The 13,192-nt window shown below is 47.3% G+C and overlaps 1 protein-coding gene across 1 annotated transcript in view; it reads left to right on the top strand.

The window, feature by feature from the left end:
- Positions 1 to 13,192, top strand: part of LOC137324322 (protein EFR3 homolog B-like) — a 100,586-nt gene that overhangs the window by 49,184 nt on the left and 38,210 nt on the right. The window contains exon 11 of the mRNA XM_067988470.1: positions 448 to 559. Within this exon, the coding sequence (XP_067844571.1) occupies positions 448 to 559 (112 nt within the window). The remainder of the gene's footprint in view (positions 1 to 447; positions 560 to 13,192) is intronic.

Genomic DNA, 13,192 nt, shown 5'->3' with positions numbered 1-13,192 from the left:
GGCCGGTGCCGGCTGTCTCGCTCTCGGTGCGGCCGGTGCCGGCTGTCTCGCTCTCGGTGCGGCCGGTGCCGGCTGTCTCGCTCTCGGTGCGGCCGGTGCCGGCTGTCTCGCTCTCGGTGCGGCCGGTGCCGGCTGTCTCACTGTCAGGTTCATTCACTGCTGTCTCACTCACACTTGTTTCTGATGCTGCCATGTCACTCTTGGTTTGGTTATTGCTGACTATTCCAGTGCCTGTGATTGTTGCTGACTGTACCCTACATAGAATCATAGAAAGTTACGGCACAGAAGGAAGCCATTTGGCCCATCATTCCGACCCGTGATCGCTGCTGACTGTAGCCCGACCCGTGATCACTGCTGACTGTAGCCCGACCCGTGATTGTGCTGTGCCTGTTCACCATTTCCTGTTATGTGCTATTTCTCCTCAGACTTTTCTTCCTTTTCCTTTAGGTGCTTTTGCCAACACTTTACCTGCCTATCAAAGATCAGAGGTCATGTTGTTTATCATGGGGAAAGTTCCGCTCCTTGCAGTTCATCAGGCTCTAGATGTCGGAAAACCAGGGTGAGCAGCTCTACTGCCACACTTTTGTCTCTTACACCCTTGACTCCACAGTGAGTGAGGGCTGTCCATCCACTGACTCACTAGCTAGTTTATACCTGCCTTTCACAGGCATTTAGTTAGGTTCTAAATCTGCGGCTTTGGAAAAGGGTTAAGATTCTTAGCGTGTGGAGCGAATCTGGTCTGGCAGTGGGAGGCAGCTGGCAATAGGTGGGTGGAGCTGTGTGGGAGAGGGGATGGGACCAGGTGTCTGTCTGCCCTGCTTTTCACACTGATGAGCACTGACTTGTTGGAGTCCATATTACTTGCTGTAATATCCATACATTAGCTGATGACACCAGCTATGTAGGGAGACTGAGATGGGGAGAGTTGGAGGTGACTCGAGGAGGGTGCGGGGTTTTCAGTGTGGGTTGTGCTGTGTATTTGGGTTTGTTATTGTACCAGTTTTTGCTCACATCACCTTAATATATTGAAGAGCAATCAAAGAGCAACACCATCCTAGGCTGTCACTCGAGTCATCAGTATTCTTGGGCTGAACTATTTCAGCACAGCATTTCTCTAAAACATGGAGATAACCAGAAAAGAACCGCTCACAGCAGATGTGTCAGTGACAACGGTATGGCAGGTCATTCATTCTTTGCTTACTTGACAACAGTGACTGTACCACAAAGCGATTCATTGTGAGGGAGGTGCTTTTGGGATATTTCTGAGAGGTGTGATGGGGTGCCATCTAATGGCAAGTCTCTCTTTCACCTGCAACGGTTGCAACAGGAGAGTCCAAACTGCAGCATGGGTCACATACAGCCATTCACTAGGCAACTGTAGCCCACTGTGTGCTGATAATCTTCACTCGCTGGCTTGCCCTGTGTGTTTTGTGGGCCTGGCGGTTTGGAAGGTGCTGTTCTTAGCGCTGTCCCTTCATTGGTGAATAAATCCTAAATCAGAACCCCAAGCTCCATTTAGTTTTGACAGCTTGGGATGCCTAGGAATTAATGGGAAAGGGAGTGAAACTTTATATGTGACCCGGAGCTCTGTGCTACGGAGCCACAGAGACAGACATTGGGTGGAAACCCTACACAGTCCCTTTCCATGTGTTGATGGACCCACTGTGTATTTCCAGCATTTAAAAAAATCTATTTTGAATCAATGAAAATACTCTTTTGATGTGCTGTGTCCTCATTCAAAAGTAAGCCCCGATGTTAACCTAAGGCTCCTGGCGGGAACGGGGAGGGTTTGGGTCGGACAGCCGTTTTAGGCTCCGTTGACATCCTGCCGGACGAGTTAGGTTAAATTTGGAGCTTTAGTATCAAAACTCAGGCTTGATGGACCAGCTGGTCTTTTCTTGCCCGTCAATTTCGTATGTTGGTTTGTTCCTATGCTTCACTCTCTGCTCCTGAGCCACTAGTAAACCAGGCTGTGTCCAGCAGAGGGATCCAAGTACCACAATGTCAACTCAGGCCTGAGCACAGATTTTACTGCAGATAGAGAGCTTTCAGTGTATTGTACTCGCTGTCAAGATCATTACAAATTCAGTGTTTTAAAAGTTAGGATTCAAAAGTGAAAATGCTGGAAATACACAGTCAGTTAATTAACATCTGAAATGAAAGAAGAGAGAAGGATGTTTGAGCTGGGACCCTGCGTCAGAACTAAAAACATGAAGCTCCATTTTCTTTCCAGCACAGGGACAAGCTGTTCGACCCATCGTAGAATGTCCCAGCCCAGAAACAGCCCATTCGGCCCATCGTAGAATGTCCCAGCCCAGAAACAGCCCATTCGGCCCATCGTAGAATGTCCCAGCCAAGAAACAGCCCATTCGGCCCATCGTAGAATGTCCCAGCCAAGAAACAGCCCATTTGACCCATCGTAGAATGTCCCAGCCAAGAAACAGCCCATTCAGCCCATCGTAGAATGTCCCAGCACAGAAACAGGCCATTTGTCCATTCAGTTATTCTCCACATGAGCCATGCAGCTCAATCCCACTCCCCTGCCACTCTCCTAAATATTCACCTTCTAGCTTAGGTGAAAGTGATTCAGTTTCATAATGTGACGTGATTATATTGTCCAAGTTTCACAGGCATAAAGCAGGGTGGTCAGAACGGCAGCCCTGTATACTTTGAGCTTGGACTGCAAGCTGATCCCTCTCTTGTTCCAGAGGTGCTCATGGAGTTTGCCAAAAGCTAAGCTGGCTTTGGGGATTCTGCAGGATGCTTCTGTATGGATCTGGACTTCTCCAGACAGGGTGGTGCCCAGGTAGGTGAATCTGTCCACAGCCTGAAGCATGTGATCACCGATACTGATGATTGGTGGAGTGTAATCCTTGCCTAGGCTGGTTGAAAGAGTACCACCTTCTCTTTAATGCTGCTGGTCATGCTAAATTGCAGGCAAGCTGTTGTAAAGTGGTTCATGATTGTTTGTTTGCATATCATCACAAGATGTGGGCCACAAGAGCACAGTCAGCAAATAGGAGTCCACCAACAAGTTCTTCCAGTACCTTTGTTTTAGCTTTGACCTGGTCAATATTTACCCTCAATCAACATTGCCAAAAGCAGATGATCTGGTCAACATTGCTGTCTGTGGGATCCTGCTGTGAGTAAATTGGTTGCCGTGTTTCCTACATTACAACAGTGACTACACTTCAAAAGTACTTCATTGGCTGTAAAGCGCTTTGGGACATCCTGAGGTTGTACAAGGCGCTATATAAATGCAAGTCCTCCTTCCTTCCTTAGCTGATAGTCTTCTAAGATTGAAGAGCTGCCCATCAGTCCTGAATCTGATCCTGACTCCAATTTCGAGATTATTGAAAGCCACGAAAAGCAAAGCAGCAAACAAACCGCTGAAGAGCAATGGTGCAAGAACTCACTCTTGTCACGGGGAAGGAGATAGAATTTTCCCCATCTTCCATCACTCGAGCCATCAGTGAATTAGTCTGGACACCCAAACTTGGAGAAGATTTTCCAGAGACCTCTCCTGAGTGTATCGAATGTCTTTGTCAGGTCAACAAAGACACAGTAGAGGTCTACATTTTTCTTGGAGCTGTCCGGCTGTGAAGATCACATCAGTTGTGCCTCTTCCTTTCTGAACCCACATTGACTGTCTGGTAGGATTTTTTCAGCAATGTGAATAAAGCATTTGAGCATCTTTCCAGCAATGACCAGTAAAGGGTTTCCTCGGTGATTATCACAGATCAAACAATTTCCCTTTCCCTTGTCCAGGTGGACAATTAAAGCCCTGTTTATAAATTGTGTGTGTGCGTGCATGTGTGTCTGTGTGGCCAGTATCTGTCGCTGCGGTTAGGGTTAGATTTCAACCAGTTATTGCCATTCATATCAACCAACCATTGCCAAGTGAGAGTGTAATGCCTGGTAAAAAAATACCAAAAAATAGAGTATACAATCCCAGAGTAAGGAAAACGAAATCAATGGGGTAAGTTCGAGGGAAGGAAGAGAACACTGAGGTAACTTACTCAGCGGAGTGTGTTCCCTCAGTCCACTGACTGAACCCCTGCAGTTGCCGCAAGCAATTAGGAAGGCAAATGGTATGTTGGCCTTTATTTCAAGAGGATTTCAGTACAGGAGTAAAGATATCTTACTGCAATTATATAGAGCCTTGGTGAGTCTGCACCTGGAGTATTGTGTACAATTTTGGTCTCCTTACCTAAGAAAGGATATACTTGCCATAGAGGGAGTGCAACGAAGGTTCACCAGACTGGTTCCTGGGACTGCGGGATTGTTGTATGAGGAGAGATTGAGTAGACTAGGCCTGTATTCTCGAGTTTAGAAGAATGAGAGGTGATCTCATTGAAACATACAAAATTCTTACAGGGCTCAACAGCGTAGATGCAAAGAGGATGTTTTCCCTGGCTGGTGAGTCTAGAACCGGAGGTCACAGTCTCAGAATAAGGGGTAGGCCATTTAGGACTGAGATGAGGAGAAATTTCTTCACTCAGAGGGTGTTTGGAATTTTCTACCCCAGAGGGCTGTGGAGGCTCAGTCATTGAGTACATTCAAAACAGAGATCGATAGATTTCTAGATATTAAAGGCATCAAGGGATATGGGGATGGTGCAGGAAAATGGTGTTGAGGTAGAAGATCAGCCATGATCTTGTTGAATGGCGGAGCAGGCTCGAGGGGCCAGATGGCCTACTCCTGCTCCTATTTCTTATGTTCTTATGTGTTGAGGTTCTGACAGCAGCGGGCAGGAACTCTCGTATTGGCTTAAAGTGCACTGTGACATTGTTCGAAGCAAATGTACTTAAACTTAATAGCACTTGAAAGGGTCTGGCCTTGTGATTTTCAATTGAAGCATTTTAAAAAACTGATCTTATTGCAAATAAATGGAAACGGTTATTGCAGGTGCTGAGTGCTCATCCACACAACACGGCTTTTATTGTCAATGACAGAGCGTTGCTCTCTCCAGCAATCAGGAGTGAAGTCTTCTCAGAGGCCTGTAGAATGGGTAGCCTAATCCTGAAGTTCAACTTGTAGCACATTGTGCATCTGCTGTTATCAGGGCGGGGGAGGCAGTTCATGCATCTTAAGGGTTGAAACTTGAGGCACTTAGTGTATCTGTGGAACAGTTTCAATACACACACACATATCAACACAAGGTTTGCAAAAACACAGGGTAGATTCGGCTAAAGAAGATCCTCCTGCCCTTCAATCCCATCCTTCTCGTATGGCAACCCGACTGTCTTTCCATCACACCATCTAGCTGTTTCATACCACCCTCTTCCTGGTGTTCCTATTTCAGCTGTGGACCCAGCCTCAGTGTAAGGAAATGATTCCCCTCCTCTGCCTCTGTTGTTGGATGTGGAGATGCCGGTGATGGACTGGGGTGGACAAATGTAAGGAATCTTACAACACCAGGTTATAGTCCAAAGGGAAAGTTCTCACCTTCCCAAAGTTCAGCTGAAGGAAATTGCATCTCATCCAAGACTGAATGTCAGACAAGTAGTCCAACAACAGATGTAAGGAATCTTAGAACACCAGGTTATAGTCCAACAATTTTATTTTAAAATCACAAGCTTTCGGAGATTATCTCCTTCGTCAGATGAGTGAGTGAAAGGTTCTCAAATCGCATATCTTATATTAGGCTGGGACACCATCACACCAATCAAAGGTGTCGTTGGTGTTCAGACAGGTTAGCCACGGAAAACAGTAGGTCCCAGTATGCTGAATACACATTGTGTCAAATTACACTGACAGAGAGAAAGAGACCCAAAAGGCAGAGAGAGAGAGAGAGAGAGAATATTAAAAACAGATAACTTTTTTTTCCCCTTGCTGGTGGGATTACGTGTAGCGTGACATGAACCCAAGATCCCGGTTGAGGCCGTCCTCATGGGTGCGGAACTTAGCTATCAATTTCTGCTCGACGATTTTGCGTTGTCGTGTGTCTCGAAGGCCGCCTTGGAGAATGCTTACCCGAAGATCGGTGACTGAATGTCCTTGACTGCTAAAGTGTTCCCCGACTGGGAGGGAACCCTCCTGTCTGGCGATTGTTGCACGGTGTCCGTTCATCCGTTGTCACAGTGTCTGCATGGTCTCGCCAATGTACCATGCTCCGGGGCATCCTTTCCTGCAACGTATGAGGTAGACAACGTTGGCCGAGTCACAGGAGTATGAACCATGTACCTGGTGGGAGGTGTCCTCTCATGTGATGGTGGTATCCGTGTCGATGATCTGGCATGTCTTGCAGAGGTTGCCGTGGCAGGGTTGTGTGGTGTCGTGGACGCTGTTCTCCTGAAAGCTGGGTAATTTGCTGCGAACGATGGTCTGTTTGAGGTTGGGTGGCTGTTTGAAGGCGAGTAGTGGAGGCGTGGGGATGGCCTTAGCGAGGTGTTCGTCGTCATCGATGACATGTTGAAGGCTGTGGAGAACATGGCGTAGTTTCTCCGCTCCGGGGAAGTACTGGACTCCTCCGGAGGGTCGCTGCCCTAAGCTTGACATGTATGCTCAAGCTGTCAGGAGATGCGTCAATGCCAGATTCATCAGCCGCACTCACAAGACAGTCCAGAATGTCACCCGAGCACAACGCAACGCCATCAACGCTCTCAAGACCAACCGCAACATCGTCATCAAACCAGCGGACAAAGGAGGAGCCATTGTCATACAGAACAGAACGGACTATTGCAAAGAAGCATACCGACAACTGGACAACCAGGAACACTACAGACAGTTACCCGCAGATCCGACCAAAGAACACACCCACCAGCTCAACAAACTGATCAAGACCTTCGATCCAGACCTTCAAAGCATCTACGTGCTCTCATCCCACGTACTCCCCGCGTGGGAGACTTCTACTGCCTCCCAAAGATACACAAAGCCAACACACCCAGACGTCCTATCGTATCAGGCAACGGAACCCTGTGTGAGAACCTCTCTGGATACGTCGAGGGCATCCTGAAACCCATCGTACAGGGAACCCCCAGCTTCTGTCGCGACACTACAGACTTCCGACAAAAACTCAGCACCCACGGACCAGTTGAACCAGGAACACTTCTCACCACGATGGACGTCTCGGCACTCTACACCAGTGTCCCCCACGATGATGGCATCGCTGCAACAGCCTCAGTACTCAACACCAACAACAGCCAATCTCCAGATGCCATCCTACAACTCATCCGCTTCATCCTGGATCACAATGCCTTCACCTTCGATAACCAGTTCTTTACCCAAACACATGGAACAGCCATGGGGACCAAATTCGCACCCCAATACGCAACATTTTCATGCACAAGTTCGAGCAGGACTTCTTCACTGCACAGGACCTCCAACCAACGCTATACACCAGATACATCGACGACATTTTCTTCCTATGGACCCACGGCGAAGAATCACTGAAGAGACTACACGATAACATCAACAAGTTCCATCCCACCATCAAACTCACCATGGGCTACTCCTCAGAATCGGTTTCTTTCTTGGACACACAAATCTCCATCAAAGACGGGCACCTCAGCACCTCACTCTGCCGCAAGCCCACGGACAACCTCACGATGCTCCACTTTTCCAGCTTCCACCCTAACCACGTCAAAGAGGCCATCCCCTTTGGACAGGCCCTACGAATACACAGGGTCTGCTCAGACGAGGAGGAACGCGATGGACACCTACAGACGCTGAAAGACGCCCTCGTAAGAACGGGATATGACGCTCGACTTGTCGATCGACAGTTCCGACGGGCCATAGCGAAGAATCGCATAGACCTCCTCAGAAGACAAACACGGGACGCAACCAACAGAGTACCCTTCGTCATCCAGTACTTCCCCGGAGCGGAGAAACTACGCCATGTTCTCCACAGCCTTCAACATGTCATCGATGACGACGAACACCTCGCTAAGGCCATCCCCACGCCTCCACTACTCGCCTTCAAACAGCCACCCAACCTCAAACAGACCATCGTTCGCAGCAAATTACCCAGCTTTCAGGAGAACAGCGTCCATGACACCACACAACCCTGCCACGGCAACCTCTGTAAGACATGCCAGATCATCGACACGGATACCACCATCACACGAGAGGACACCACCCACAGGTCATACTCCTGTGACTCGGCCAACGTTGTCTACCTCATACGTTGCAGGAAAGGATGCCTCGGAGCATGGTACATTGGCGAGACCATGCAGACACTGTGACAACGGATGAACGGACACCGCGCAACAATCACCAGACAGGAGGGTTCCCTCCCAGTCGGGGAACACTTTAGCAGTCAAGGACATTCAGTCACCGATCTTCGGGTAAGCATTCTCCAAGGCGGCCTTCGAGACACACGACAACGCAAAATCGTCGAGCAGAAATTGATAGCCAAGTTCCGCACCCATGAGGACGCCCTCAACCGGGATCTTGGGTTCATGTCACGCTACACGTAATCCCACCAGCAAGGGGAAAAAAAAGTTATCTGTTTTTAATGTTCTCTCTCTCTCTCTCTGCCTTTTGGGTCTCTTTCTCTCTGTCAGTGTAATTTGACACAATGTGTATTCAGCATACTGGGACCTACTGTTTTCCGTGGCTAACCTGTCTGAACACCAACGACACCTTTGATTGGTGTGATGGTGTCCCAGCCTAATATAAGATATGCGATTTGAGAACCTTTCACTCACTCACCTGACGAAGGAGATAATCTCCGAAAGCTTGTGATTTTAAAATAAAATTGTTGGACTATAACCTGGTGTTCTAAGATTCCTTACATCTGTTGTTGGACTACTTGTCTGACATTCAGTCTTGGATGAGATGCAATTTCCTTCAGCTGAACTTTGGGAAGGTGAGAACTTTCCCTTTGGCCCCTTGCCACTGACTCCCATCCTTCTTCTGCCGCTGTCTCAAGCTGAACCAGACTGTTTCTAACCTGGCCGAGTTCACCATCATCAACATCTTGGAGGTCACCATTGATCAGAAGCTGAACTGGACTAGCCATATCACCATCGTAGTTACACAAGCAGGACAGAGGCTGGGTACTCTGCAACAACTGCCTCACCTCTTTACCCCTGGAAGCCTCTCCACCATCTATAAGGCTCAAGTCAGGAGTGTGATGGAATACTCTCCACTCACCTGGATGGGTGCAGCTCCAACAACACTGAGCTCAACACCATCCCGGATGGAGCACTTTGCTTGATCGGTGCTCCAGTCACTGGACTCTATCGACCCCATCCAGCACTGATCTACAGGATGCCCTGCAGCAACTCAGCAAGGTTACTTCCTTAGCGGCACCTCCCTCCCCTGTGTCCTTAACCACTGGGAAGGACAGGAGCAGCAATGTTGTGAGAATATCATCACCTCTGGTATGATTCTGTTCTGTAGTGATTGTTTACAACTGAATGTATTGCTAAGCATTAAAAGTCAACCACGTAGTGTGTTACTGGAGTCACATGTAGGCCAGATGGGGTAGGGGAGGCAGCTTTCCATCCTTGGAGGACACTACTGAACCAGTTGGTTTTTTATTGAATTCAGTTTCACAGGGTGGGATTAGAACTCAAAACCCCTGAGTTGCTAATCCAGTATCATAACCACTACACCAACCAGACTTTCAGCAGCCTTGTAAGGGGTGCACAGCAGGAAGCTGCCCTCTTGTTCAAACAGGAGGAGAGGTGCATGTGGGGGGATATGGTTGATTAATTAATCACCTTTCACCCATCAACTGTGTTACTGCAAGAAAACCTGTTCATCCTCTCTCTGAAATCCCCAAATCTGCCCCATGCACAGCCCACATGAATCACACAATCATAAGAACATAAGAGATAGGAGCAGGAGTAGGCCATTTGGCCCTTCGAGCCTGCTCCGCCATTCAATGAGATCATGGCTGATCTGATTCTGGCCTCAACTCCACTTTCCCGCCTGTTCTCCATATCCTTTGACTCTTGCTGATCAAAAATTTGTCTAATTCAGCCTTGAATATATTCAATGACTCAGTCTGTACTGCTCTTTGGGGCAAAGAATTCCAAAGGTTCTCCCTCTGAGAGAAGAAATTTCTCCTCTTCTCTGTCTTAAATGGGCGACCCCTTATTCTGAGACTGTGTCCCCTAGTTCTAGATTCCCCAATCAGGGGAAACATCCTCACAGCATTTACCCTGTTAAGCCCCCTCAGAATCTTACATGTTTCAATAAGATCTCCTCTCATTCTTCTATTATATAATATTTTGCTTCTTTATTCTTCCTACCAATGTGGATGACTTCACATTTTCCCACATTATACTCCATCTGCCAATTTTTTGTCCACTCGCTTAACCTATCTATAACCCTTTGCAGACCTCATTACAGCCTTGGTCCAAACATGGACAAAAGAGCTGAATTCCAGAGGTGAGGTGAGAGTGACTGCCCTTGACATCAAGGCAGCATTTGACCGAGTGTGGCACCAAGGAGCCCTAGTAAAATTGAAGTCAATGGGAATCAGGGGGAGAACTCTCCAGTGGCTGGAGTCATACCTAGCACAAAGGAAAATGGTAGTGGTTGTTGGAGGCCAATCATCTCAGCCCCAGGACATTGCTGCAGGAGTTCCTCAGGACAGTGTCCTAGGCCCAACCATCTTCAGCTGCTTCATCAATGACCTTCCCTCCATCATCAGGTCAGAAATGGGGATGTTCGCTGATGATTGCACAGTGTTCAGTTCCATTCGCAACCCCTCAAATAATGAAGCAGTCCGAGCCCGCATGCAGCAAGACCTGGACAACATCCAGGCTTGGGCTCATAAGTGGCAAGTAACATTCGCGCCAGACAAGTGCCAGGCAATGACCATCTCCAACAAGAGAGAGTCTAACCCCCTCCCCTTGACGTTCAACGGCATTACCATCGTCCAATCCCCCACTATTAACGTCCTGGGGGTCACCATTGACCAGAAACTTAACTGGACCAGCCATATAAATACTGTGGCTACAAATGTAGGCCAGAGGCTGGGTATTCTGCGGCGAGTGACTCACCTCCTGACTCCCCAAAGCCTTTCTACCATCTACAAAGCACAAGTCAGGAGTGTGATGGAATACTCTCCACTTGCCTGGATGAGTGCAGCTCCAACAACACTCAAGAAGCTCGACACCATCCAGGACAAAGCAGCCCGCTTGATTGGCACCCCATCCACCACCCTAAACATTCACTCCCTTCACCACCGGCGCACAGTGGCTGCTGTGTGTACCATCCACAGGATGCACTGCAGCAACTTGCCAAGGCTTCTTCGACAGCACCTCCCAAACCCACGACCTCTACCACCTAGAAGGACAAGAGCAGCAGGCACATGGGAACAACACCACCTGCACATTCCCCTCCCAGTTACACACCATCCCGATTTGGAAATATATCGCTGTTCCTTCATCGTCGCTGGGTCAAAATCCTGGAACTCCCTTCCTAACAGCACTGTGGGAGAACCTTCACCACATGGACTGCAGCGATTCGAGAAGGCGGCTCACCACCACCTTCTCGAGCAATTAGGGATGGGCAATAAATGCCAGCCTCGCCAGCGACACCCACATCCCATGAACGAATAAAATAAAGACACTTTGTGTCCTCACAACTTACTTTTCCACCTATCTTTGTATCATTAGCAAATTTGGCCACAGTACTTTATCAAAGTCATTGATATATGTTGTAAATAGTTGATGTCCCAGCACTGATCCCTGCGGCACCCCACTAGTTACAGATTGCCATCCTGAAAATGACCCCTTTATCCTGACTCTCTGTTTTCTGTTAGTTAACCAATCCTCTATCCATGCTAATATATTACCCCCAACACCATGAGCTCTTATGTAAGGATTCGCACAACACCAGGTTATGGTCCAACAGCTTTATTTGAAATCACAAGCTTTCAGAGCTTTGCTCCTTCATCACCTGACGACTAACCTGACGAAGGAGCAAAGCTCCGAAAGCTTGTGATTTCAAATAAAGCTGTTGGATTATCACCTGGTGTTGTGCGACTACTTACATTTGTCCACCCCAGTCCATCACCGGCATCTCCACATCATGAGCTCTTATCATGTGCAGTAACCTTTTATGTGGCAGCTTATCGAATGTCTTTTGAAAATCCAAATACACTACATCTCCTGGTTCCCCTTTATCCACCCTACTCGTTACTTCCTCAAAGAACTCTAATAAATTTGTCAAACACGATTTCCCCTTCATAAAACCATGTTGACTCTCCTTGATTTTATTTTGAGTCTCTAAATGTCCTGCTACTACTTCCTTAATAATCAATGCTAGCATTTTCCCAATGACACTATAGTTATTTGCTTTCTGTCTCCCTCCTTTCTTGAATAGGGGTGTTACATTTGCGGTTTTCCAATCCGCTGGGACCTTACCAGAATCTGGTGAATTTTGGAAGATTACAACCAATGCATCCACTATCTCTGTAGCCACTTCTTTTAAGACCCTCGGATGCAGGCCATCAGGTCCAGGGGCCTTGATAGTCTTTAGACCCATTAGTTTACATAGTACTTAATCACTATCACTAGAGAAAGTTTTTAGATCCTCCCTCCCCTTTGCCCCTTGATTATCTACTATTATTGGTATGCTTTTAGTGTCTTCTACTGTGAAGACAGATACAAAATATCTGTTCAATGCCTCTGCCATTTCCTTGTTTTCCATTATTATTTCCCTCGTCTCATCCTCTAAGGGACCTATACTTACTTCAGCTACTCTCTTCCTTTTTATATAATTGTAAAAGCTCTACTCTGTCAGTTTTTACATTTCTTGCTAGTTTACTCTCATAATCTATTTTCTCCCTTTTTTTTGTCCTCCTTTGCTGGTTTCTAAAGTTTTCCCAATCTTCAGGCTTACCACTAATCTCTGCCACGTTGTATGCCTTTTCTTTTAACTTGATACCATCCTTAACTTCCTTAGTTAGCTATGGTTGGTATATGCTTCTCATGGAGTCTTTCCTCCTTACTGGGATATATTTTTGTTGAGAGTCATAAAATATCTTTTTAAATGTCTGCCACTGCTTATCCACCATTTTCCCAGTCCACTTTAGCCAACTCTGTCCTCGTGCCATTGTGCTTGCCCTTATTTAGGTTTAATACAGTAGCTTCAGATCCATGATCCTCGCTCTCAAACTGGATGTGAAATTCTGTCATATTATGATCACTGTTTCCTAAGGGATCCTTTACTTTGAGGTCATTAATTAATCCTGTCTCATTACCCATTACCAGATCGAAAATGGCCT

Source organism: Heptranchias perlo, chromosome 8 (genome assembly GCF_035084215.1).
Source record: "Heptranchias perlo isolate sHepPer1 chromosome 8, sHepPer1.hap1, whole genome shotgun sequence".
NCBI lineage: Eukaryota > Metazoa > Chordata > Chondrichthyes > Hexanchiformes > Hexanchidae > Heptranchias > Heptranchias perlo.
Note: the sequence above shows the minus strand (reverse complement) of the source record. Positions and strands in the feature narration are given on the sequence as shown.